Here is a 27,675-nt window from a genome sequence, read left to right as displayed (position 1 = left end):
AGGAAGCCCAGATTCTATTTCATACGGAATGTCCCATTTTGGAGCATTTCACACTGATGGAGACTCCCCTGTGTCATTTCAGTTGCCTACACCCTGAGTCAGCTAGCATTTGTACCTGGTGCATTCATGGTGATTTTGTGTATAAGTGTCTGCTGCTCAGAATTGCTTCACTCTGTCCTCTAGAGTCTCATTACTCAAAGTGGGTCCCTGGATCAGCACTGGCCTCGCCTGGGAACTCCTTAGAAATGCAGAATCTTAGGCTGCCCCTGAGACCTACTGAATTAGAATCCGTATTTTCACAAGATCCCTGAGGATTCATGTACACATTCAATTCTGAGAAGTGCCAGCTTTGTACATATGGCATAGAAGAGAACAGTTTAAACACATCATTAAAAATCAGTATGATTCTGATGTATGTAAGTCAAATCATTATGCAGAACCTTAAACTCCTATAGTGCTATATGTCCATTATATCTCAATAAAACTAGAAGAAAAAAAAAAGAATACCTAATATTGAACAAAGAAAACACTAAAAACTTACAAGGGCATTTCTTTCTTTCTTTTTTTTTTTTAGGGCCACACCTGAGGCATGTGGAAGTTCTCAGGTTAGGGGTTGAATTGGAGCTGCAGCTGCCAGCCTACACCACTGCCACAGCAATGCCAGATCTGAGCTGCATCTTCGACTTACATCACAGCTTGTGGCAATGCTGGATCCTTAAACCATTGATTGAGGCCAGGGATTGAACCCTTGTAATCATGGATATCATTTGGGTCCTTAACCGACTGAGCCACAAATGAGAACACCAAGAGTTTCTTTTAAAAAAGAAAACAAACAAACAAACAAAAAAAAACGATGCCCTAGTGGCAGGTGATATAAACAAAGACTAAGAGAACATTAACAAAAGAAATAGGAGTTCCCATCGTGGCACAGCGGAAATGAATATGACTAGGAACCATAAGGTTGCAGGTTCGATCCCTGGCCTCCCTCAGTGGGTTAAGGATCTGGCATTGCCGTGAACTGTGGTGAAGGTTGCAGATGTGGCTCAGATCTGGCATTGCTGTGGCTCTGGTGTTGGCCAGCAGCAACAGCTCTGATCAGACCCCTAGCCTGGGAACCTCCATATGCCGCGGGCGTGGCCCTAAAAAGACAAAAGACAAAAAAAAAAAAGAAATAAAGAACAATAGCTGTTTCAACACGTAAGTCCTTGGACTCCTAAATGTGCAATTACTGTAGGATCTTCTAAGGAATGTAGCAAAACACTGTTAGAAAAAGAGGGTGTTGTCTCTGACTGGGTGAGGAGCTGGCCTGGGAGATGCCTCCAAAAGCCTTGAACCATGCTCTCCCTTCCTTTTTGAGGGCCCAGACTGGGTTTTCAAGTCCCCCAGGAATAGCATCAGGTGGAAAAAATGATTGTGACAGTAAGAGCTAAAAAGGGTCTAAATTTACAGTACATATTATGTATCAGCTGCTCTTTCAGGCCCTTTGCATGTATTACACCATTTAATTCCAGCAATGACCCAATTAGATCCCACTACCCTCATTTCACAGATTGAGAAAACTGAGGCCCAGAGATGTGAAGTCCCTTGCCGAAGGCCACACAGCAAGCACCAGGAAGAGCCTTGTAATTCTGGGGGAAAGTTCTTAGGGCATGTTCCTGAGCCGTACAAGGATGTGGAGCTTCGTCTCCAGCTTCTGGCGCCAGATGGCCTGGGGTCAGGGCCACTTACTAGATGTGTGACCTTGAGCAAGTTGCTCCAACTCTCAGTTTTCCCATCTGTGAAATGGGGCCGTGACAATGCACTCGATCTCAGCGGGGTGCAAGAAGATGAAACGAGCGGCTGTATACCAGGTATACAGCAGATGCCACTTCGGCAATCTTATTATTACTACTATTACATTGCTTCCACTTACTTCCTCCTCCGGTGCCTCCGCTCCTTGTCCTCCCTGCGCGCGTCCCCGTCGTACGTGGGCGGAGGCCCGTGTCGGTGCCGCCTCCTCCGCTCGCCGCCATCTGGGCCCTCGCCCTCGCCCTCCCGGGCTGGCCGGCTGCCCTCACGGTGCCGGGACCTCCGATCGGCCTTGTCGTCCGGGCCCTCGTCGCCCGGCCTGCGGTGGGCCCGGTGCCTGCGGGGCTCCCCGTCGGCCCCGGTGCGCGGGGAGCCGCTACGGCTCTCCCGGCTGCCCCCCTGCCGGTGCGCGTGCCTCCGGTGCGGGTCCCCCAACTTGCCCCGCTCTGCCTCGCCCTCCCAGAAGCCGGGCTGCTCTAGGCCACCCTCCCGGGCGTGATGGTCGGACTCGCGGCCGTAAGGGCCCTCCCTGCTCAGCTCAGCCTCCTGGCTGCCGGCCCAGGGCCTCCGGGTGTCCAGGCCCACGGAGCCACTGGGGTCCCGGGCCCGGTCGTGGTAGCGAGCCTGTTTCCTGAGGAAGTCCTCGGCTCGCTGCTGGCCCAGGCGCTGGTCCACCGTGGGCTCGGCCGCCCGGCTCTTGTTGGTGTTGTTGTTGCGGTTCTCCTGGGGATCGACCACCAGCGGCCGGTCCAGGTGGGTCTTCATGTCCGGCCGCAGGTGCCGGGCGTAGGAGGCCTTCCAGCGCTCGTCCGGGTCCATCTCGTTGTACAGCGCCTCCCGGCTGGCCAGTAGGTTCTGCTTCCGCATCTCGCTTGTCCGCTGCTCCCACACGGATTTGGCGGGCTTTTGGTTCTTCTGTTGCTCCTTCCTGCAAGGGAAGGGCGCAGGGGTTAAGGGCACTCACTGCTGGGTGTTGCAGTCTGCATGGACCACTCGGACTAACAGGAGTCTTGGCCCAATTGGGCATCTGGATCCAGTGGGTGTCTCCACCTCAGTGGGCATCTTGCCCCAGATGGGCATTTCCAGCCAGGTGGGTACCTTGGCTCAGGTGGGCATCTTGGCCCCGGTGGGTATCTTACCCTGGCTCTGTATCTCTGCTCACCTAGGTGTTTCAACCTAGGTGGAAAATTCAACCTGACTGGACATCTGGGCCTTATAGGTGTCTTGGCCCAGCTTGGTGTCTCAATCCAGTAAGGCATCCTGGCCTGGCTAGACATTTTGGTCTAAAGGGGTCTCAGCCCAAGTGTATGTCCCCATCGACCTCACTACTTCTCTTGAAATTGTAGCACATGGCTCCTGGAGGTGGTCCTGATATTCAAAATATTTTAATTTCTGAGACAACCAATCCTAGTGTGCACTGTGTGGGTACTTGGGAGTCTTGGGGGTGGTATTTATTTATCCATTGGTGCAAAACACCAGGGGAGGCATTGCTGGGCTGAAGCCCTGCCTGAAGCATACAGATTGTTCCAGGAGTTCTGTGTGTATTGATAGTTTTTTTTTTTTTTTTAAATATTGATAGTTTTATACAGATCATCATCACCTTCTGTAGGCTTTGCTGCCTAAGCATGTACCTTCCTGGGCTCCTCTGCCACCACTACCTCCTTGTACTTTGGCAAAGAAAGAGCCCTTCCCATTGTCCCATGATGAGCTGCCCCAGTTTGCAAAATCCTGGGACCACCCAACAAAGGCACAATTCAGAGTATTAGTGTTAGCAGATCTTTCTTTAATCAAGACACCTTAACTCTCACCACCTTAGCACCTCTGATCCATCAGCATATTGTGTCTGAGTTACCTTCATGATTTGTCTAGAATTCACCTATACCCATTAGCTGCCCTGTCCCCACCCTGGTCGAGCCCCCACTATCTCTTTTGCAGCAAACAATGCAGTCTTCTCAAACCTGGTCTCCTGGTTCCTACTGCTGCTCTCCCGACAGCATCCTTGTGAGCACCCGAGTCCTTATCCCTCCTCTGCTCAAGAACCCTCTATGTCCCCCCCCCACCCCCGCTCCAGCTCAGACCAAAATTCTAAGTCCTCCCATAACCCAAAAGGCCCTGCAGGATCTGCTCATCACCTCTCTGCCCTCACCTCCTCCTCCTCTCCTCCCTCCCTTCCTCCCTCCAGTAAGTCACACTGGCCTCCTTCATGTTCCCTAAACACACCAGGCATGTTCCTACCTCAGGGCCTTTGTACATACTGTTTCCTGGGATGTTCTTCCCTCAGACCCCACACCCTCAGAGCTCCTCCCTCCCCTTCTTTGGGCTTTGTCACCTTCTCAGCAACACCTCCCCTGACAACTGCACTTAAAATCACAATTCTCGTTACCCCTTGCCCTCCCCAGGCCCCTCAACCTCTTGGTAATGCTGTATCCCCAGCAGCCAGAACAGTGCCTGGCACATAGCAGGTGCTTCTTAACTATTTCTTGAGTGAAAGTGGGTGGGAGGGCAGAAGTCCCTTTTCCTTTCTTTCTTTTTCATTTTAGGGCCATATCTGTGGCATATGGAAGTTCCCAGGCTAGGGGTCGAATCGGAGCTGCAGCTGTAGGTTTATACCACAGCCACAGCAACTCCAGATCTGAGCCGCAGCTGTGACCTACACCACAGCTCAGGGCAACGCCGGATCCTTAACCCACTAAGCGAGGCCAGGGATTGAACCTGAGTCCTCATGATACTAGTTGGGTTCGTAACCCATTGAGCCACAACGGTAACTCCCAGAAATCCCTCTTCCTGAGGCTCAACCCTGTCAGGGATGGCTCCCTGCCCCCAAATCCTTGACTGGGAGGGGGTAGCAGCTGAGGATCCTGGATAACATCCTGGAGTTGAGGACACTTACACAGCTATGGACATGTTGGCTGCAGACAGAGGACTCACTTCTGCCACCTCCTTGGCTTTCTGGAGAGCGAGTTTCTGATTGGCCGCCTCTTCTTCTTCTTGTTCATCCTAAAAGGCACATGGGATCCCTGATCACAAAACATGAACTAGGCCCTGGGGCCTCACCTCTGACCCTGTTGTCAACCAGTGGTGACATTTGAGGTATTTTCAAACAGGTTTGGCCAGGATGTCAACCCATGACTCCTGGGGCCGAGTGGATGTCCCTTGACTAAATGTGCTGCTATTCTCTTTATGTAAAGGCTTGATATTCAGTTCATTATTAACCCCATTTTAACGCACAGTCAGGAGAAAAGGAAAAAAGACTCCCTTCCCATCCCGCAAGGGAGATTTTTCTGTACCCTGTCTCAGTGAATGGGAAATTCATGCAAAGATTCCCCTCTCATTCTATTTCTTGGGCCACTTAAGCTGTCTGCACCAAGACTTAAAAAAATAAATACATAAATAAAAACACCGACAAGCCCCCACGTGCAGAAGAATCTGGGGTCCCATGGCCCAGCCCATGCACTGCCAACAGCCTCCAGAAAGGGATTCAGGAAAGGAACTTAAGCGTCTCTGCCGGTTAGGTTCAGAGAGGAGGAGGATGGGGGAAGATGTTTTAAAAATACATACAGAAAAAGACGTTTGGGGCTCTAAATCCTTCTTCAGCCTTCATGCAGGGCCTCATTTGTAAAACAGAAAAGCCAACAAAGAAAAAGCAACGAGAAAGAAATGGCCAGAGATGAACCCGCCAAAAAGAAAGGTCATGCGGTGGCAGCGCACCTCTCCCACTGCGCTGGGATTTCTGGGGCAAGAAGCAACCTTACCACCTTGGAAATGGTCAGATCAGGACACTCTCTGTCAGTGACAGGCTGGCTGCCCTGTTCTCCCCAGGCCTCCCCTCCTCCTGGCACCACACCCAGCATTTCTTGGAGTGGAGTCCTTGGACCACTTGCCTCTGGAGCACTGCAAATGTGGATTCCCAGGCCGCCCACAGTGCCTGGGCTGGGCCCTGGAATCTGCATTTGCAACAAGCGTCCAGGTAAGTCTGAAATGTGCTCAAGTGTAAGCGACACAGCCTGTGGTTAGGAGCACAAGTTCTAGAGCCATCTGGACTCACATCCCAGCTCCTTACCTTGGATAAGTCTCTTAACGTCTCTGTGCCTCACAAGCTTCATCTAAAATTTCAACTCTGCCTGACTTTCCCTATTTCATTTTTCTCCCTAGCACTTATTACCATCTGACAAAATTACTTCTTGCTCTGACTCTCCTAGAATATCAGCTCCATGATAGCAGGGATTCCTGCCTGTTTTGTTCCCTGTCATGTCCCTGGCTCCTAGACCAGGGCCTGTTCATAGTAGGTGCTCAATAATTTTTTTTTTTTTTTGGTCTTTTTAGGGCAGCACGCATGGCACATGGAAGTTCCCAGGCTAGGGGTTGAATCAGAGCTGCAGCCACCGACCTACACCACAGCCACAGCAACACGAGATCCAAGCCACATCTGTGACCTACACCACAGCTCACGCCAACACTTTAACGTTAGTGATCCTTAAGCCAGGGATCAAACCCGCGTCTTCATGGATACTAGTCAGGTTCTTAACCACTGAGCCACGATGGGAACTCCATAAATGCTTTTGAATGAATGATGAAATCTGTAAAATGGGGCTCAGACAACTTGCCTCCTAGGTTTTCTGTGAGGGCTAAATGAGATAAAAACCTATCACTACTACATATAAAATAGATAATCAACAAGGACCTAGTGTACAGCAGATGGAGCTGTAGTCAATATCCTGTAATAAACAATAATAGAAAAGAATGAATGAAAAAGAATGTATATGAATGTATATATATGTGTGTGTGTGTTTATATATACACACACACACATAAAACTGAATCATTTAGCTGTACCCCAAAAACTAACACATTATAAACAACTCAATTTAAAAAACCCAAGAGTTCCCATTGTGGCTCAGTAGTAAAGATCCCAACTAGTATCCATGAGGATGTGGGTTCGATCCCTGGCTTAAGGATCCAGTGTTGCTGTGCATTGTGGTGTAGGTCGCAGATGTGCTTGGATCTGGCGTTGTTGTGGCTGTGGTGTAAGCTGGAGGCTGTAGCTCCAATTTGACCCCTAGCCTGGGAACCTCCCTATGCTGTGGGTGCGGTCCTAGGAAGAAAATTAAAAAAACCCACATTAGGGGCTTAGTGGGGGTACCTGCCACATATTAAAGGCCCAAGAAATGCTTGTGGAATAAATGAAGGAAAGATTGACAGTCTGGAGGAGGATGTTCGCATTTTATGGAAGATGAGGTTTCTCTCTCTTCTTCTCCCACCTTCCTGATGTATCCCCTCTCTGCTGACAGCCCTTGAGGATGGGCTCTTGGAACCTGAATTTATGGCTGGATCAGGCCCTGGAAGAGCGATGCCAGCCAGCTCCATGGTGGCCAGCACTCTGTCCATGTGCTTGGGGATGATGAAGACTTCTGTTTTCCCCCAGTGGGAGCTGCGCTGGGGAAATTCTCTCTCCCTCCTGCCAGGGCTGGCAGATGGAGGGTTGGCAAAGTCTGCTCTGTTCAGTTCAGTTTCCTGAACACCTCAAGGCATGAAGCTGAGGCAGGCCCCAGGCCTGTCCCTCCTGGGCTGAATGACTCTGCACACGTTCTCCATGTGATGGCGAAAGGCTTAGACCAAACCACTGCTGGCTCCGAAGAAGCCTTTGTTCCTGACACCCTCCCCTCAAATTGCAGAAAGCTGCTCAGCTTCCTTTGTGCAGTCCACGACCTGTGGAACCATTCCCCACAGCCTGGCTCATGGATTAACCCCAGGGGTGTGAGCTGCATTACCAAGAGTGATGTTGCCTACCCGGTGCTTTGCTGAGGTCAGTCTGAGTCCCAGGGAGTTCAAGACTGCTGCAAAGGGCATGTAGCACCAAGTTTTGCCCAGGTAATCTAATACTGACCATGAATGAAAACTGGGCTTCCCCTTGCATAGATGGTTCTCACCCCTTATTTTCTCCCCCAATTCTCTTCCAATCTCAGTTCTTCTGTTCTCCTCTCTTTTCTGCTCTTTGAGGGGTCATACCTCTGCTCTTTCAGTTTTAGCTATGTCGTGAGGTCACAGCCTCTGTGGGCCTCAGTTTTCCCATCTGTAAAATGGAGCTAACAACAACTCCTTGTCTCTTATGCTTTCTGGTATTTGGCATACAAGAGGGGCAATCCCATTTTCATTGGTTGTTGTTATTTTTATCATTACCTGCTTAGCTGGGGTTCGACTGAAAGCTGGCAGGGTGTGTGGGCAGGGAATGCAGGTTCTGGAACCTGCCAGATCTGGATTCAAATCTCAGCCTTCCCTTTCCTAGCTTTGTAAAATGAGAGTTCTAGGTCTGGGGGGTCTGCTCATGCCAAGTGACTTCCAAAGGCTCCCTTTACTGAGCACATACTGTGTGCCAAGATCTGTGCTGTGCACCTGACGTGTCTAGCAACAGCAGCGACTATCCTCATGTCATCTCGGGCCAGTGACTTTGCCTTTCTGAGCCTCAGTTTCCCCTCCTGCAAAAGGGAGAGAACAGCAATGCCTGGCACCGCGAGCATCATAGAATTCTTTTTTTTCTAGGGACAAACCCAAGGCATATGGAAGTTCCCGAGCTAGGGGGTCGAATCGTAGCTGCAGCTGCCGGCCTACACCACAGCCACAGCAATACAGGATCTGAGCCGATCTGTGACCTACACCTCATGGCAATGCTGGAACCTTAGCCCACTGAGCGAGGCCAGGGATTGAACCCTCATCCTCATGGTTACTAGTTGGGTTCATTATCGCTGAGCCACAATGGGAACTCCATGAAATTCTTTACTGCTGCCAGTTGAGGTGGGGTGAGGTCTGGCCAGTTCCCGAGCTCACGGGGACACACGTTGAGCCTCAGGAACTTGTCTAGGTTATTCTCCATCTGTCTCATCCTTTCGGGTTTAGGATGGTGACAGTGGCTGCTAGCCTAGGGGCTGCTGCATTCCTTGGAAATCCCTTGACACTGCCCACTCCCTGTAAGTGGGCACTCGGGTGACATTTGCCATCTGTTTCCTGCAGCAACCCTGCTGCCTTACCCCACCTCCCCCCCTTGCTGCAGGATCCGTTTGATTAGGGACAGTCTATTTTGGGGGGTGGGGGAGAAGGTGCTTTCTCCCTGGAGCAGTGCATCCAGGGCAAAAGCTCTGGCCCCGATCCCTGTCCCTCCCCACCCCCCACCCCACCCTCCCCTCCCCCACTGCCGGGTATGGTCCTGATCTGCCATGAGCAGGTGGTAACTTTGCCACGGAAACATCCTCCCACCAACTCCACCTTGGTCAGCTCCTGGGCGTTGGCCAAATTATCCACTGCGATGGCCAAGAACACGTTGAGGAGGGTGTCTGCAAACGCCGGAGTCAGGGAAAGCAGCGCCACTTGGACCCTGATAGCTGGGACTCCTGAACCACCCCCCTCGCACCCCCAATCAGCTCTCCCTAAGGTCCAGCCACATCCTCATCTCCCTGAACAGAGGATACAGTTCCCGAAGAGCGTCAGCACGATGAAATAGATGGAGAACACCATGCCACCCTGCACGCCCCCCTGAGACTTGATGCCGTCGTACATGACCTCGTTCCAGTCTTCGCCCGTCAGGATCTGAAAGGGGAGGGAGAAACACACAGCCAACCCCCCTCTCAGCCTTGGGCCCCTCGGAGATATAGCTGTGGAGCTGGAACCTGCCATGGTGGCCCCTCCTGGGCCCTCATCGCTGGGTGGGGAGGGTCTCCTCTGTTTTTGAGAGGGAAGAGCTGTCTGTGCACTGAGGGGCTCTTAGCCTGGTTTCTAGGGAAAAGCACGCCTGGAGGGGGTCACAAATCTTTCTGGAACTCTCTCTTCCCTGATGTGATAAGGGGATTTGCCAAAGACAGAGCTGTGCTCCTGAAATTCAGCTGTTAAAGCTCAAACCCATGTGTGATGGTCTTTGGAGCTGGGAGGGGATTAGGCTTGGAGGAAGACATGATGGTGGGGCCCTCGTGATGGGATTAGTGTCTTTATGAGAAAAGACACCAGAGGAGTTCCCACTGTGGTGCAACGGGAATGGTGGCCTCTCTGCAGTGCCAGGGATGCAGGTTCAATCCCTGGCCCAGCACAGTGGGTTAGGGATCTGGCACTGCTGCCACTGCAGTGCAGGTTGCAACTGGGGCTTTCAGATCTGATCCCAGGCCCAAGAACACGATATGCCGTGGGGTAGCCAAAAAAAAGGCACACACACACACACACCAGAGAACTTGGTCTCTGTCTCCCTCTGTCCCTCTGCTATATGGGTGAGAAGTGAGAAGGTGGCTGTCTGCAAGCTGGGAAGAGAGTCCTCGCCAGTAACTAACTCTGCATGCACCCTGATCATGGATGTCCAGCCTCCAGAACAGTGAGGAATAAATTTCTCTTGTTTAAGCCATATACTCACTGGTACTTCTGAACTGCTGTGTCTGTGGGTGGGGTGGGAATGGGAGTGGGACCAGTGACCAGACGAAGTCTCAGGTAATGGGACTCAGGTGGTGCTGGCAGAAAGAAGCTGTGCTGATGGGTATCAGAGAGGCTAAAGAGAGCTGTATGCGGGCATCCACACAGTTGTTAAAGTATCCAACTTCCCCCTTTTGTATTATTTCCATGAGGATAAAGTATATGTGAAAGAACTCTGAAAACGTGAATCCATTAATGCAAGGTTTCTTAGACCGGGCATGGATGACATCTGGGGACTTCCTGTCGTCCTGTGCACTGCAGGATGTTGAGTGGCATCTCTGGTTGGTACCCATTAGATGCCAGTAACAGCCCCTCCGTCATCCCTCCGGTTGTGACAACCATAAATGTTTCCAGAAACATCTAGGTGTTTCTGGGGGACAGGATCCCTCTTGGACAGGAACCCTTATGTGGAAGATCTATGTGTGGTGATGACTCTTACTAATCATTTATGTGAGGGCTCAGAGCTTCACAAATGGTTCCTCTTTCCAACTCCTTGTCTGGGGGTTTCATTTAGAAATTCCTCCTCCCCCAGGAGCAAAGAGGAGTGACGTCACATGGGAAGGCTCTGGAGGTCTCAGCTAGGCCAGTTCCAGACCTCAAGGCCACGTGCCACATAGAAGGTGGTGGGAGAGACCACCCAGGGTGAATCTATTTGCCTTGGAATATGGGATTGGGGTGTCTTCCAACCTGCAGCAGGATGGTGTGTTAACCACACCTGTTATTTTCTGTATTCTGATGCTTTGACACATGGGGCCTTGCTGACCCTAGAGGGAATCAAGGGGCTGGCTAATTTTGAGAGACAGGAAACAACTAGCCCATGAACGGGCTTTTCTTTCTTTTTTTTTTTTTCCCCTGCTTTTTAGGGCTGCACCTTCAGCATATGGAAGTTCCCAGGCTAGGGGTCGAATCAGAGCTACAGCTGCTGGCCTCTACCACAGCCACACCCGTAGTTCACAGCAATGCCAGATCCTTAACCCACTGAGCAGGGCCAGGGATCAAAACTGCATCCTCATGGATACTAGTCAGGTTCATTACCACTGAGCCACAATGGGAACTCCTGAACATGCTTTTCAAATGTGAACCAACCAATCTGGTGCCCACACTCCCAACCATCTCCTCTTTTGGGCTCTTAGGCTCAGGGCCAACATTCTCCTGCCCAAATCAGCTTGGGGTGAGGTACCAGCCAACTCAGGACAGCTCTAGGGCCAGCTGAAATGATCCAAACTAGCCAATCCTGAGCCTCCCTAACCTGCCTTACCCATTTCTTCCCGTGGAAACCACAATGTCCTGCCCACGTTCCCCCTCTCCCTCTGCCTCCTGATGAACCCTGGTGCTTCCCTGTGTGGCCCTGCATTCACGAGGGCCGGTTGAAGGTTGTACCTGAAATACTGTCATTATTGCTGCTGGAAAAGTGTCGAAGTTGGTAGGAGGAGTCCCTTCATCGAAATTAAACCTGCGGAGAGGACACAGACATTTCACGTTGGTCCCACCCCAGGTGTTCTGAGGGCCTGGCTCTGTTCTTGTTCCCAGGGCAATAGCTCCCTGGAAGGACACCCTGAGTGGTACCCAAGGCTCTGCCCATCTGGGTGAGTGCATCACACACCCAGGCCATAAGGAGGGAGGTCTGTGATGCAGGTGGGCCTGGGTCTCTGGATGCACTGAGAAAGGTGTGGGGGATGGGGGTGGGGGTGGGGCCCTGGGCTGGACCCCAGGGAAGCAGAAGTCAGAGAATCTGCTGGGCACTTACTGGCCGCCGAAGAGTTGCATTCCCAGAAGGGCAAAGACGACGATGAACAGGAAAAGGAGGAACAACAGGCTGATGATGGATTTCATGGAGTTGAGAAGAGAGACGACCAGGTTCCTGAGAGAGGCCCAGTACCTGCCAACAGAGGCCAGAGTTGGGTGTGTGTGTGTGTGTGTGTGTGTGTGTGTGTGTAGGATCAGCCTGGGCCAGGGTGGCAGCAGCTGAACCCACCTTCCCAACTCGCCAGAGGCAGCCCCACCCTGACCCCCATCCTTGCTCCCACTGGGATGCCAGGGAACCCCAAAGACTTACTTTGTGACTTTGAAAATACGCAATAACCTGAGGGCTCGTAACACGCTGATTCCAAAGGATGTGCCGGGTTTTATGACGGCCCAGATGACCTCAAAGATGCTCCCGATGATGACCTAGAACATGCCCTGGGCCTGAACCTTGCAGGAACCCGACTCTGCTCCCACCCTCAAAGGGAAACAGGGTGAGGGTCTCAGAGACCTCTCCTTCCTTCTCTCTCTCTCTCTTTTATTTTTTTTTAAACTTATTGTAAGAGCTGATGAGAGCAGAGAATTCCTGAAACATAATTACAAAGTGAATGCCCACCCAACCCCCACCTATGTGGAGAAAAAGGACATGTCAGTGCCTTGAAAGCCTCTGGGGACCCCTAGACATAACCACTATTGTGAATTTTATAATAACCATTGCCTGGCATTAAAAAAGAATTGAGGTGATAGCCACATAACGTCAAATTAACCAAAATGATTATCTTAGTTATGGTTGTCTTACGAGAGTGCACAGTTCAGTGGCATTTAGTGCACTCACAATATTGTACCACCAATACTTCTCTTTAGTTCCAGAACATTTCCATAACCCTCAGAGAAGACCCTGCACCTGTGGGCAGTGAATTTCCATCCCCCTCATTCTACTTGTGCGCGCCCCTCTCCACCCCGCATTACCCCCCCGCCCCACCGCCCCCCACTCGCTGCACTGGCAACCACTGATCTACTTTCCATCTCTGGAGATTTGCCTGTTCTGGATATTTCATATAAATGGAATTATGCAATATGTGACCTTTTATGTCTGGCTTCTTTCACTTAGCATAATGTTTTTGAGGTCTTTGCCTTTTCAAAGCATTCAAGTTATCATCTTTAATCAATACAGCTTAGTTTTGTCCCTCCGAACCTCCATGAGCAGAGTCACACTATAGGGACTGGTTTTGTCCGCCTCTGCCTCCTTTTGTGCAAGATTGTGTGGCTGATGGGCGTGGCTATTGTTGGCTGCCTCTCACTGGTGCTGAGAAGTCCATTATAGGGCTGTGCCACGACTTATTTATCCATTCTACTGCAAAGGGATATCTGGGTCATTTGGTTCCAGACTATTATAAGCAAGACTGCTCAGGGTATTCTTGAATACATCTCCTGGACCTCTGTGCAAATTTCTCTAGGGCGAATCCCTGGCAGTGAAATTGCCAGATCACCCTTACTTTCCAAAGAGGGTCCACAAATTTCCCCTCCCACTGGCCGTGGCCGAGGAGGGCTATGGGCGCTCTGTATCCTTGCTGAAGCTTGGGATAGTCCTCTCATCCCGTTTGCCTTCAGCAGAGTCCTGCACAGCCATGGGGTGATCCCACTTCCCACTTTTGGATGTTCCCGGGTTATCAGCCATTCTAAGCAAGAGCTGGAGAAATGAACTCTTTAGAAACCAGAGCACTTACCCCACAATCAAAACAGTTGAAGGAAGAGTGGAAGTAAGGCCGCGTCCCAAGCCCGTACATTTTTATAAACATTTCGGACATAAAGAGTCCTAAGAAAATGAATTCTGCATAGTCTAGAAGGGAGAGGCAGGGGAGGGGAGGGGGAACAGGTTAGATTTGTAGGGGGAAATTCCAGGTGGCTCTGACATTCCTGTTAATTGCAACCCTGGCTAGTGGGTTTCGGCGTGCTTACTGTGTTTTTAAGAAAATTTATTTATGTATTAAAAATTTTAAAATATTTACAATATTTCATGTATACAGCAAAGTGAATCAGTTATACATATATATTCTTTTTTAGATTCTTTTCCATTATAGGTTATTACAAGATATTGACTGTAATTCCCTGTGCTGTACAGCAGGTCATTATTGCTCATATATATATATATATATTTTTTTTTTCTTTTTCTTTTTTAGATGTGGCTGCAGCATGCATAAGTCCCCAGGCCAGGGACTGAACTCATGCCACATCAGTAACTAGAGCCACAGCAGCAACAACGCCATATCCTTAACCTCAGAGCCACCAGGGAACTCCCCATTTTATATACCCTGCTATGTTTTTAAAACTAACAAAGAATGAACCAACAAATGAATGAACTAACTAACAAACTGGCTAAGAGACAACTGACCAACTAGCTAATGGGATAACTAACAAAATAGCAATGGTTTCAGGATGCCAACATATCATCATCTAAAAATTATAGCTAAACCATTTTTCTATGCCTGCGCTCCAAGGGAATAAGAGAAATAGAAATCATAACAGTGTCCTATTTGTAATCCTTGGAAAACCCATTTGATGTCCCTTGGAAATCCTGTCTTGCTGAAGTCTAAAGGTTTTTTTTTTTGTTGTTGTTGTTTTGTTTTTCTTTTTAGGGCTGCACTCATGGCACACGGTAGTTCCCAGGCTAGGGGTTGAATCAGAGCTGTACCTGCGGCCTATACCACAGCTCATGGCAATGCCTGATATTTAACCCACTGACTGAGGCCAGGGATGGAACCCACATCCTTATGGATACTAGTCAGGTTCGTTACTGTTGGGCCACAACAGAACTCTTAAAGGTCTTGATCTAGATAAAGTCCCCTCTTTTTTTGTGGTTGTTTTGTTTTTAAAGAGAAAGCATAATGGTGAAAATGCTTTAGGGAGAGGTAACTCATGGGCAATTGTTTGCTCTGGCAAAAAAATTGATCAATAGCAGTTCTTTTCCTGAGAGGCTTTCTGGGTGGGCTACGCAGATGAGGATTCAGGAAGGGCATGAACACTCACCTAATGAAGGGGAAGGAGAGACAAGGAGGATTCTGAGGGAGAAGAAAGCATATAGAAAGGAAAGACAAAGGACCCAAGCTTCCAAGAATACAATTGTGGTCACATAGCTAACTCTGTTTGAAGGCCAAGGATATTTGCTGGATCATTCTTTTAAGAGGCAGTTTGAACTGACTATCAAGGTCCTTCTCACTCATTCCTGTTTGAAACTTTCCCTTAGTTTTAGGACTCTAGGGAGCTCCTCGTGTCTGAGGGAAATTCTAGGGTTTCCAGGGCCCCCAGGACCAAAATGCCAGTGATGGAAATCTGTCCATAACATCTAGTGCATTTCAAAGACCACTGGAAGCAACTCTGGGAGGGCTTAAGTTTCCAAGATGCTTGCTTCCCAGTTACCATGGAAACATGATAGCTGGTGATGCATAAGACCAGAGAGAATTACTTGTCTGTAGCACTGGTGGGTCTGGAAGAACGTTCAGGGCCTTCAAACCCAATTTCCACTAAGTCAGAAGAGGAATTTGAGATCTAGAGAAATGACTACACTTCATCATTTCCAAGACACACATTTTTATTCATGTTTTGCTATCTCTGAACTGGGGTGTATCTTAAAATCGGCACGTCCTAGTCGGATGGCAGCTTTGTTTTATTTCTTTATAAAAATGAAGAGAGTGCCTTATAATTAAAGACATCTTCAATTGATGGACAATGGTAATAACTTGTTCAAGGTCATATGGAGAGTTGGGGCAAAGCAGGCCTTGAGAACCCAGGTTACCTGATGATTAGGGCAAGAATGATCAGATACAGCTTGGACTCTGGGTTCAAATCTTGGCTACATCATTAACTAGCTGTGTGATGCTGGGCAGGTTACTGAACCTCTCTGTGTTACGGTTTTCTCAATAGGAAAGTGGGGATAATTAAAGGACGATTAAAGACACAGAGGCTCCGGGCAGGAAGTCCCAACCTCCTGTTCCTGAACCAGGACAGACAGAGCAAGGTGATTAGTGGGAGGAGAATATGGGAGATTAAAAATAGGCTATCAGAGGAGGTTAAGACAAAAAGTAAATAGTCCTCATTTATAAGAGACTCTGGGGGACCAAATGCAATTATTAAGGCTGGAACTAGGCCAGGGTTCTCTGAAGGAGAACTGGCCCCTGGGGAGTGTCCTAGGGGGTCAGACAACGTGACTGGGAACAATGAGGGTTACAAGAAGACAATGACCTGGACCAGGCTCACAGGCCTCTTTAGGCTGAAGACTTGAGTTCTCCAATGGTTGTCTGGGTTAATTCTGAACCAGGTCAGAAGGACAGAGAATCTCTAGACCTAAGTCAGATAAGCCAGTAGCCAGAGGAGGAAGGCATCCAGCAGGCAAAAAAGGTTTGGGAGAGCCCTCATTCTGGGCCCATAAGCCAGAGCTAAGGTATCCGCCTGCCTTCCTCACAGTCCAGCCACTACTCTTGTTGATTCCTTGGAGCTCTTTACTTTTTAAATCCTGCTCAGAGGTCTCTCCACATTTCACTGCTACTCTTCTCCCTTCCTGGCCATTGATTTGGATACTATCTCATGTGAATTCCTGGATTCTAGGAGTAGGCCCAGAAGGGCAAAGCCTTGGACATCTGAGGGAGCAAGATGTTCTCACATGTTTTGGAGGGTAACTGCTAGGAATGAATTCCCAACATACATAAATAAAAAAGGATAGGAGAGGAAAGGGAAAAGAAGCAGAAGGTTTGAAAAGAGTGGAGAAGCAGAGTCAGAAATGAGCAGAGAAAATGTGCACAACATACAGGTCACATTTTTGTCTCTAAGGCACCCTCATCTCTCAACCATAAATTATTTAATGTTCCCGGAGATGTACCTGCAAACCACATTATGATTCTCTCTACCTGGCTATCTTGTAGTCTCTGACTCTCTCTGTCTCTCTTCTAATGCCTTCTTCACTAGCACCCCATCTGCCTTTCTTAGAAATTGATCACATGGAGTTCCCGTTGTGGCTCAGTGGGTTATGAGCCTGACTAGTATCCATAAGGATGGGGCTTTGATTCCTGGCCTTGCTCAGTGGGTTAAGGATTGGTGTTGCCTCGAGCTGTGGTGTAGGTCACAGATACACCTTGGTCCTGAGTTGCTGTGGCTGTGGCATAGGCTGGCTGCTGCAGTTCTGATTTGACCCCTAGCCTGGGAACTTTCATATGCCACAAGTGTGGCCCTAAAAGGAAAAAAAAAAAAGTGATCACAGGGAGTTCCCATTATGGCTCAGGGAAATGAATCTGACTAGTATCCATGAAGATGCAGGATCGGTCCCTGGCCTCACTCAGTGGCTTAAGGACCTGGGGTTGCCCTGAGCTGTGGTGTAGGTTGCAGATGAGACTCAGACCCAGTGTTGCTGTGGCTGTGGCAAAGGCCGGCAGCTGCAACCCTGATTCAACCCCTAACCTGGGAACCTACATATGCCATGGGTGTGGCCACCCTCCCACCCCCCCACCAAAAAAAAAAGTGACCGTGAAAGTGATGCCCCAAATTCCAGCTTCCAGCTCTCAGGCCCAAAGAAACTGGGGTCTGTCATCATGGCGGCAGCAACATCAGCTCTACTTCCAGTTGCAAATAGGGCCAAAGGAAAGGGCAAAGTCAATGAGAACCAAAGAGGGAACAAATACTGCCAGAGAAAGAGACATGGATAAAGGGTGTGAGGTAGGGATCGGGGAGCCAGTGGGGGCAGAGCCAGGTGGTACTCACAGAGGAAGTCGGAGAGCCACTCGGGCTGGTTGTAGTGAACAATAGCGACACACAGCGTGTTGAGGGCTACCAGACTGAGCACAGTCCAGTAGAAGGCCTGAGTTTTGACCATGCGGCGGATGTAGAAACGCATCCTCCTCTCCTTTTTGTGAAAAAAAGTCGAGTTCTCCAACTTGGCACTTTTAATGCTGGCTCGGGCGAAGGGAGAGCCTGCCAGGGAAAGGATGGAGAATGTCAGGGTGTTGCTGCAGAGGAAATTAATCAATGTGGGGCCTGGGCACAGATGGTGGCCAAGGAATCCATTAATGAACCAAGCAAGCAAGCCTCTGAGAACCATCATGACCCACGGGTTTAGCTTTCCAGAGATGAAGCTCAGGAGAAAGTGATGCCCCTGAAAATAACAGTAGTGGAAATAACCAATAAGAGCGCAGGATGTCAATGGGGAGGCTGACAGCTCTCCATTGCCAGAGTCAACTTTCTGTACCTTCTTTTGGCTGCACAGGATGAGACAGGAGCCTTTGCTCAGGACCCCTAGTACAGAGGCAGGCTGCGGAGCTACATGGACCATACTTGGAGAGCCTTCAGGAAGACATGTGGAGAGGATCCTGGTTTTCCATGGACATTTTGCTTTAGATATGATCACCAAAGAATGAGCCAGCTGCGCCCTCTGCCTGCATATATTTTTGCTCTCAAGCATTTATGGAGCATCTACTGTGCCAGGCTCTATTCCAGATGTTCGGAATACGCTAGTGAACTGACAGAGCCCTGCACTCCTGGAACTGTCACTCCAGTGGGGGGAGACAGAGAGCAAACATAATATAATAAGTAAATTAATAGTGTGATGGAAGGTGAAGGGTGCTTTGGGAAAAAGAGAAAGTAGAGCAGAATAAGGGGACTGGGACTCCCAGGAGAGACAGCTGGGAAGGCTGCAGTATTAAATCAAGTGGTCAAGGTGAAAGTATTGACCTGGGTCACCTTAATATCTTAGGCAGAGGAAATAGTATGTGCAAAGGACCTGAGGCAGAAACATGCCTTCCTGACATACTTGGGGAACAGCATAAAGAGTGGTTCAAGGGTTAAAAGGGAGGAAGTGAGGGCAGGGAGGTGACTGGGTAGGTTAAGAAGGGCTTGGGGGTTGTGGGGAGAATTCCAGCTTTTGTTTTGAGTGAGCTGGAGTGGAGCGTTTGAGCAGAGGAAGGACCTGACCTGACTCAGGGGTTCACAAGCGCCCCCTGGCTGCTGTGGGGGGAACAGACTGGAAGGCATGGGCAGGAGCAGGGAGGAGGTGACTATATTGGTTCAGGCAAATGGTAACGGGCAGTGCTGCAAGATGGGACAAGTCTGGGGGGAGGTTCAGAGCTCAGTTTTGGTTGAGCTCAGTTTTAGGTTGATTTTATCTTCTAAAATACCTCTTCTTGAAAATCTTCAATCGCATTCGTGTGTTTAGTGTTCTGTATTGGTTCATTCATTCTTTCATTTATTCATTAGTTCATTTGTCCATTCATTTGTGCATTCATTTTTTTGTTCACTCATTGGTATGTCTGTCATTCATTCAGTCTATCATCATTTGTTCATACATTAGTGCATTCATTCATTTATCCGTTCATTTCTTTTTTTTCTTTTTCTTTTTTGGCCACCCCACGGCATATGGAGTTCCTAGGCCAAGGATCAGATTCAAGCTGCAGTTATGACCTATGCAGCTGCAGCAAGTCTGGATCCCTAACCCACTGTGCTGGGCTGGGGATCAAACCTGCATCCCAGTGCTCCAGAGACACCAGTGATCCTGTTGTGCCACAGTGGGAACTGCATCCATTCATATCTTCATTCATCGTTTATTCACACATCCATCCATCCATCCATTATTCATTAACTCATCCATCCATCCTGCATGTTCATCAACCTCATCCCACCAGCCAGGCATGTGACATGAAAGACATCTCACAGGACGCCACTTCCTATTAGCAAAATTCTGAACAGAGGTTGTGAGTTGCCACCCCAGGGGTCCTATGGGTTCATCTGGGATTTGTACAGGTTGAAATTATTGGTCTACATTGAAAAACTGGGAAACTTTCCATAAAAATATGGATTTCAGCTTCTCATGAATGAAAATCACAGCTGACATTTATCGAACACTTAGCAGGCACCGCAGGGGATGCATTTTACACAGTAAGCTGCTTGCTCCTCACTGCAATCTTAGGGAGTAGGTACCACTGTTCACTCCATTTTACATCTGAGGAAACAGAGGCTGAGGGGGGTCTAGTTGCTGGCTCAGAAATGTCCAGTCCATTTGGAGCTTGTGGTCTCGGCCACCACGTTGCACTCACTTTTGGAACCTGTGGCCATGAGGAAGGGGCTACATTCCTGCCTGACAGCAGCCAGCCAGTTCCTGTGTCTAGACCCTTCCCTCATATCTATCACCTGCCTGACCCCACAGGCATTGGAATCTAGGGTGTCTCTTCATGGCCCTTCCCAGTTGGAACATTTCTGGTCCTTGTGGCTCCCAAAGATGGGCCCAGACCCACAGGCATCCCTAAGGCTCTGTAATCATCTGGGCAGGAGGCCTGTGACCCCTACTCCTGCTGGAGCCACATCAAACCCTGGCTCCCTCACCAATTGGTGAGTGACCTTGGGCAGATGACCTTGGACAAGTCACCTTGCACCTTAAGAATCCAGGGCCATTGGGAGAAATCGATGAGTTAGTGCACCCTAGCTGATGCTGGCACATGATGCTTGTCGGGCATAAAATCTCTTACTACAACCCCAAGAGCTGAAATCCAGACTCATTCACGTGTCGACTCATCAAGGATATCTTTCCTAATCATGGGGCCTGGAAAGACATCCCACAGCAGGCATACCAAGCATCTGGAAGGAAGAGCAAAGTGAATACTAATTGAACACCTACTATGTACCAGGCCTTGTGTTCACTCTGTATTGTCTCCTCTACTTACTTCATTTCATCTTCACTCTGACTTATGCTCCCTTTTTCTGTACACTCTTGTCTCTACTTTTCCTCTGTGGCCTGGAACTGTAATTTCAGGCAATCCTTAGCTTTCAAAGAGAATTTTAATAAGTTAATTTGTGAAACCTGACATATCTAAAATATCCATATCAATGTAGAATCAACATGAAAATATGTGAGAGATATTTTACACTCCTTTTTTTTTTTTTTTTTTTTTTTTTGGGCTGTGCCTATGGTATGTGGTAATTCCTGGGCCAGGGATGGAAACCTTGCCATACCAGCAACCCAAGTCACAGAAGTGACAATGCCACATCCTTAACCCACTGAGCCACCAGGGAACGCCTTACACTGTTTTTTGTTTTTTTTTTTGTACTATGTATTCCAAATCTGATGTGTTAGGATGAAGCACCTTTCAGTTCAGATCAGCTACATTCAAGGACTCAAGAGCCAGAGGCGGCCGGTCCTAGTCTGGAATGTTTTGTGGTGAGGACAGCAGTATGTCACCACCAAGGCTTTATCTTTGGATTTGAGGCAATTAACATGCCCTTAAAATTCTCTGCAAATTGAAATAGGTGCTGCCCAAGTTGTGGGTTTAACTGTCCCTCAAAGAGATGTGTTGAGGTCCTAACTCCTGGTATCTGTGGTTGTGACCTTATTTTGGAAATAAGGCCTTTGCAGATGCCATCAAGTTAAGACGAGGTCAGATTTGATTAGAGTGGGCCCTAAATCCGATGACTCATGTCCTTCTAAGGGAAGAGACATGGAGACACACAGGAAAAGACCACGTGATGACAGAGGCAGAAATGGAGTGAAATAAGTAAAAGCCAAAGAGAGGCCAGGGTTGCTGACAACACCAGGAGCTAAGAGGCAGCACGGCCCTGCCAACATCTGATCTCAGTTTGGACTTTTTGCTTCCAGAACTGTGAGACAATACATTTTTTTTTTCTTTTAAGGCTGCACTTGTATCACATCGAAGTTCCTGGGCCAGTCAGGGGTTGAATGGGAGCTGCAGCTACGACCTGCACCACCGCCACAGCAATACTGGATCCTTAACCCACTGAACAAGGCCAGGGATCAAGCCCACATCCTCACAGAGACAACACTGTGTCCTTAATCTGATGAGCCACACCAGGAACTCCAGATTTCCTTTTTTTTTTTTTTTTTTGGTCTTTTTGCCTTTTCTTGAGCCGCTCCCACGGCATATGGAGGTTCCCAGGCTATGGGTCGAATCGGAGCTGTAGCCACTAGCCTACGCCAGAGCCACAGCAACACGGGATCCGAGCCGCATCTTTGACCCACACCACAGCTCACGGCAATGCCGGATCCTTAACCCACTGATCAAGGCCAGGGATTGAACCCGTGACCTCAGGGTTCTTAGTTGGATTCATTAACCACTGAGCCACAATGGGAACTCCCCAGATTTCTGTTGTTTTAAGCCACCCAGTTCACGGGACTTGGTAACAGCAGCCTTAGCAAACAGCGTAGGCCCAAGGTGAACTTAGATGATGAAAATCATCTAAATGGAATCTGAATTTTTCTTTCTTTCTTTCTTTCTTTTTTTTTCTTTTTATGGCCGCATCCATGGCATATGGAAATTCCCAGGCCAGAGGTCCAATCAGAGCTGCATCTGCTGGTCTATGCCACAGCCACAGCCACGCCAGATCCTTAAACCACTGAGTGAGGTCAGGGATTGAACATGCATCCTCACAGAGACAATGCTGGGTCCTGAACCAGCTAAGCCACAATGGGAACTCTTTTTAAAAAAAGTCTTTCCAGGCACACCTGTGGCATATGGAGGTTCCCAGGCTAGGGGTCGAATTGGAGCTGTAGCTGCTGGCCTACACCACAGGCACAGCAATGCAGGATCTGAGCTGCATCTGTGACCTACAACACAGCTCAGGGCAATGCCGGATCCTTAACTCACTGAACGAGGCCAAGGATCGAACCTGTGTCCTCATGGATGCTTATCAGATTCATTTCCACTGTACTATGATGGGAACTCCACCACGACTTTTTCTAACAATGACTCAAGGTCGATATTTCAGTTGTCAGTTGATCAGCTGTACATGAGATCATTTTGTCCTGCATTTATCAACTGATTTGATGCCATAGTAGAATCGTCAATTACACACGACTGCATTTACTAGGGTGCAGCATGAGGACAAATGCCACACAGTTTCTTGCCTTCCTCTGAGACACTTATTAGCATTATTTTACAGAAATTAGTAAAGTTGAAGGCATTTCCTTGTCAGAACCCTGGAATTTCAGAGGACTCCTTTAGAATGGCTCCAGAAGCCCCTGCTAGTATAGGGGTCCCTTCCTGTGGGTTTCTGAGTCACCAGGCAAAGTTGCTGACTTTAGGTGGGTTTGCCTGTAGCCAACCTGGTCCTGGGTGACCAAGCCACTGGCCTGTGTTTTAGTCCCAGTTTGCGGAGTTGAAAATCACCTGCTTTCTTTTTCTTTTTCTTCTTGGCTAAGTTCGTGGCATGAGGAAGTTCTAGAGCCAGGGATCAAACCCTTGCCAAAGCAGCAGCCCAAGCCACAGCAGTAGCCAGAGTCACAGCAGTGACAATGCCAGATCCTTAACCCACTGAGCCACATGGGAACCCCTCACCTGCTTTCTTAACAGAGGTGCACAGCATCAGCTCTTACTCTGACAGCTTTCTATTTTGCTTTCTCGTCTTTCTTTTTATCAAATGCCATTTTATCAAACGCTGGCCTTGAATCTGGGTTCTCTAGGGAGCAAGCTTTCTTACATCAGCCACAACTACAAGTGTGGAGTCTCCCACAAACTACCTGTAAATCTATCATGCCTTCCTGGACCCACCCCTTCTCCCGTTATGAGCTGAACTGTGTCCTCCCCCAAATTCAAATACATATATATTTTTTAGGGCCACAAGTGCGGCATATGGAAGGTTCCCAGGCTAGGGGTCAAATCAGAACTGCAGCTGCTGGCCCACACCACAGCCACAGTAGCTTGGATCTGAGCTGCATCCGTGACCTACGCCACAGCTCATAGCAATGCCAGATCCGTAACCCACTAAGTGAGGCCAGAGATCGAACCTAAATACTCATGGATACTAGTCGTATTCTTAACCCACTGAGCCACAATGGGAACTCCCCAAATTCATAGGTTAAAGTTCTAAGCCTCACCTCACCCCCAACTCAGAATACGCCTACATTCAGAGATAGGGTCTTTAAAGAACTAATCAAATTAAAATGACATCATTAGGGTGGGCCTTAATCCTCTACAACTGGCATCCTTAAAAGAAGAGGTAATTAGGACACAGACATGCTTGGAGGGAAAACCACCTGAAAACATAGAGGGAGAGAGCCATCTACAAGCCAACAAGAGCGATCACACCAGAAACCAACCCTGCCAACACCCTGACCTTGGACGTCCAGCCTCCAGAACTGTGAGGAAGTTTCTCTTTTTTTAAAAAAGAAGTCACCCAGGAGTTCCCGTTGTGGTGCAGTGGAAACGAATCTGACTAGGAACCATGAGGTTGTGGGTTCGATCCCTGGCCTCGATCATGGGTTAAGGATCCAGTGCTGCCGTGAGCTGTGGTGTAGGTCGCAGATGTGGCTCAGATTTGGCATTGCCATGGCTGTGGTGTAGGCTGGCGGCTGTAGCTCAGATTGGACTCCTAGCCTGGGAACATCCATATGCCATGGGTGTGGTCCTAAAAAGAGAAAAAAAAAAAAAAAGAGAAAAAAAATAGTCACCCAGCCTATGGTATTTTATTAGGGTGACCCCAGCAAACTAATAACAACCCCCTGTGAAGCACAGTTTAAAAAAAGACTCCTTCACGCAGCTTTTTTTGGCTTTTCCCCCAAACAAATTCCTCCCTGCCTTGTCCAGCCATTAGAGTCCTTATAATCAGACTCTGCTGCTTTTAGGTAACTTTAAACTTATCTCATTACTTTTTTTTTTTTTTTTTTTTGGTTTTTAGGACCGCACCTGGGGCATACGGAGGTTCCCCGGCTAGGAAGGGTCTAATTGGAACTACAGCTGCCAGCCTACACCACAGCCACAGCAACGCAGGATCGGAGCCATGTTTGCAACCTACACCACAGCTCACGGCAGCACTGGATCCTTAAGTGACTGAGCGAGGCCAGGGTTCGAACCTGCATCCTCATGGTTCCTAGTTGGATTTGTTTCCGATGTGCCACAATGGGAACTCCTCATTACTCTTCTGATTTCAAAAGTAATGCCTGTCACTAATTCATCCATTCTAGGAAAATATTGTGGAGAAAGTGAAAATTCCTCACAATTCTCCAATTTCTACATCATTCAGTACCTCTTACACTTATTTTTTTTTGCTTTTTCTTTTCTTTGCCTTTTTTTTTTTTTTTTGCTTTTTTTTTTTTTTTAAGGCCGCACCCGAGGCATATGGAGGTTCCCAAGCTAGAGGTCAAATCAGAGCTACAGCTGCTGGCCTACACCACAGCCACAGCAATGCCACATCCATGCCGCACCTGAGACCTACACCACAGCTCATGGCAATGCTGGATCCTTAACTCATTGAATGAGGCCAAGGATCAACCCCGCACCTCATGGTTCCTAGTCAGATTCATTTCCGCTGGGCTATGACGGGAACTCCCCCTTACACTTCCTAATACTGTTTTAAAAATAGGATCGTACATTTTACAAAGTGTGGTCAACTTGGCTTTTTTTTTAATCAATAAATATATTTCAGATATCTTTCCATGCCAGTAGCAACTCCATTCTTTTTCCTGGTGGTACAGTATTCAACTGTATATAAATACTATAATTTCTTTAACCATCTCCCTTTTGAGGGGCACATAGGTTGTTTCTTTCCTTTTTTTTCTTTTGGCCAAGCCTGCAGCATGCAGAGGTTCTAGGGCCAGGGACTGAACCCCCACCACAGTTGTAACCAAAGCCATTGCAGTGACAACACTGGATCCTTAACTTGCTGAGCCACCAGGGAACTCCATGTTTTTGGTTTTTACTCTTTTGCATACCAGAAACAGTGTTGCTGAGAAGCTGGTACAGAGATCTTTTGCCTATGTGAAGAAATGTTTTGAAGCAGAAATTCTAGGTCAAAGAATATAAACATTAATAATTCAACAATGCCAAACTGTACATCAAAAACACCGCAAACTATCACTGCCAACAGCATATGGCACTGCTCATTTCTCCACATCCTTGGCAACCTTGGGTGATAGAACTATTTCATCTCTTCTAGAAGATGAAAAAGAATATCTCCCTGTCAGTTAAGAACAGGTAGCCAATCTTATCCCTGGAGGAGATGCTGACTTGGGTACCCCAATTTTTTTCAGTGCCTGGCATTCAGCAAATGTGGTGTGGACAGAAACTGTTTGCCTATTGGAATATAACAAAAAGATAAAAATATGGAAGCCCCCTAAACCGGAAAATAGGTGGCACAGATGTAACTGATCAAAAGCACAGAGCACTGACAGAGTGTTCTAATTCTAGAACTTGCTAAAAGGAGAGAAACAGATGTGTCCACAAGTGGAAAGAGGACTCGTTCATCATTGGGAGGAAGAGCGTTTGGGCTAGAAATTCAAAATACAAACAAAAACAAGCTTGAAGGTATCATTACAAACTGACTGATCTGCGAAAGGAAATTAAATGGATACTAGGTGATGGCTGGGGCGGGGTATCCGTAAGCGTACCCGTACTTTGGCAGGTTTATAAATGGGTTCAATGTTTTTGAAACTCAGAATGGCTCTGTGAATAATGAGTTTAAAAGCCATTAATATCTTTGATCCTATAATTACCCCCAAGGTAATACGCCCCAAGAGTGGGGGGAGTCACTGTACATAAATGTTCCCAGCAGTGCTCCTCGTGAGGGCGAAAATTGGAAACAACTCAAATACCACATAATGGTATTTGGGCAAACTATAGTGTGGCCACTCTCTGATATGTGGGATGGCAAAGGAAATCATGCTGAAACTCAGGGGTTGGATTATAAACTAGGAGTGAGTGGGAAAAGCAGAGTATAAAATTGTTGGGATTAGAAACACGTGTATACTTACATATTTATTTTCTACTCTTATTTATTTGTTTACGGCTGTGCCTGTGGCACGTGGAAGTTCTGGGGCCAGGGACTGAACCTGCGCCACAGCTGTAACAGGAGCCGCAGCAGTGACAATGCCAGATCCTTAACCTGCTAGGCCACCAGGGAACTCCTAAAATCATTTTTAAAAGTTTACCTTTTATCGAAGTACAGATGACTTACAATGTTGTGTTAGTTTCAGGTGTACAGCAAAGTGGCACATGTGTATTTTAAATTCTCTCTTCCCTCCCTCCCCCACCTTTTCCTCTATCCTCCAGACACGGGGTACCCACCCATCAGCCTTAATGTCTTCTCCCCTCCAAGTCTTAGGTTATTTCCTTTGCCCGGAAGCTCTCCCATCTACTCCTCAGAATTGGAGTTTTTACAAATCCATTTCACAAAATAACACGATCTCCTTGGAAAAGGTCAAAAGCAACACAGTCTCAATCAAGAGGTGCAAGAAGGAAAAAGAGTAAATGTCCCTGCCCATCTCAAACTCTGTCCTTTGTGATAACCAACAGCAACAGCCCGAGCACAGGCTTCCGTGTGTTCTCTCTGTGATCACTGCCATGGTGAACTCCTATCCATCCTTCAGTTCTCAGCTTCTATGTCACCTCCTCCAGGAAGCCTTCCCTAACCACTCTCTAGTCTTCCAGAGCAGGCCAAGTGTGGGGCATCTCCTCTACAGTGCCATTATCATTACAGGTTTATTTGTGTACATGTAATCATATTTTTACTTGTTTGTTTTTTGAGCAGAGAGAGGCTTGTTGCAGGGCTAACCAAGGAGAACGGGTGGCTCATGCTCAAAACTCCCAAACTCCCAGACAGTTTTCAGGGAGTTATCCGTTTACTACCTATTTCCTGCACTGGACAGCAAGCTCCACATGGGTATGGCTTTGGTTTGTTTTGTTCACAATCGGACACCTAATATAAAAAGCCCCTTCATGAGAA

General features: G+C 48.2%; 1 protein-coding gene across 15 annotated transcripts in view; it reads right to left on the bottom strand.

The window, feature by feature from the left end:
* Positions 1 to 27,675, bottom strand: part of CACNA1A (calcium voltage-gated channel subunit alpha1 A) — a 378,703-nt gene that overhangs the window by 88,832 nt on the left and 262,196 nt on the right. For 14 of the 15 annotated variants that reach the window (XR_014837530.1, XM_085012704.1, XM_085012699.1 and 11 more), the window contains 9 exons: positions 17,722 to 17,931; positions 13,701 to 13,813; positions 12,287 to 12,399; positions 11,978 to 12,109; positions 11,611 to 11,683; positions 9,249 to 9,366; positions 9,046 to 9,113; positions 4,679 to 4,785; positions 1,913 to 2,716 (listed from right to left, as the gene is read on the bottom strand). Coding sequence is in view for 14 of the 15 variants with exons in the window: in XM_085012704.1 (XP_084868830.1) it covers positions 1,913 to 2,716; positions 4,679 to 4,785; positions 9,046 to 9,113; positions 9,249 to 9,366; positions 11,611 to 11,683; positions 11,978 to 12,109; positions 12,287 to 12,399; positions 13,701 to 13,813; positions 17,722 to 17,931 (1,738 nt within the window). In the remaining variant the exon portion in view is untranslated. Of the gene's footprint in view, positions 1 to 1,912; positions 2,717 to 4,678; positions 4,786 to 5,346; positions 5,443 to 9,045; positions 9,114 to 9,248; positions 9,367 to 11,610; positions 11,684 to 11,977; positions 12,110 to 12,286; positions 12,400 to 13,700; positions 13,814 to 17,721; positions 17,932 to 27,675 lie in introns of those variants that run through there. The other variant, XM_085012712.1, reaches the window with a different exon arrangement.

Source organism: Sus scrofa, chromosome 2 (assembly GCF_054392235.1).
Source record: "Sus scrofa isolate SSC_HxYL_T2T_F1_AM1 chromosome 2, Sscrofa_HxYL_maternal_Yorkshire_Landrace_v2.0, whole genome shotgun sequence".
In the NCBI taxonomy this organism is placed as follows: Eukaryota; Metazoa; Chordata; class Mammalia; order Artiodactyla; family Suidae; genus Sus; species Sus scrofa.
This window is presented reverse-complemented; position numbering and strand designations above follow the sequence as displayed.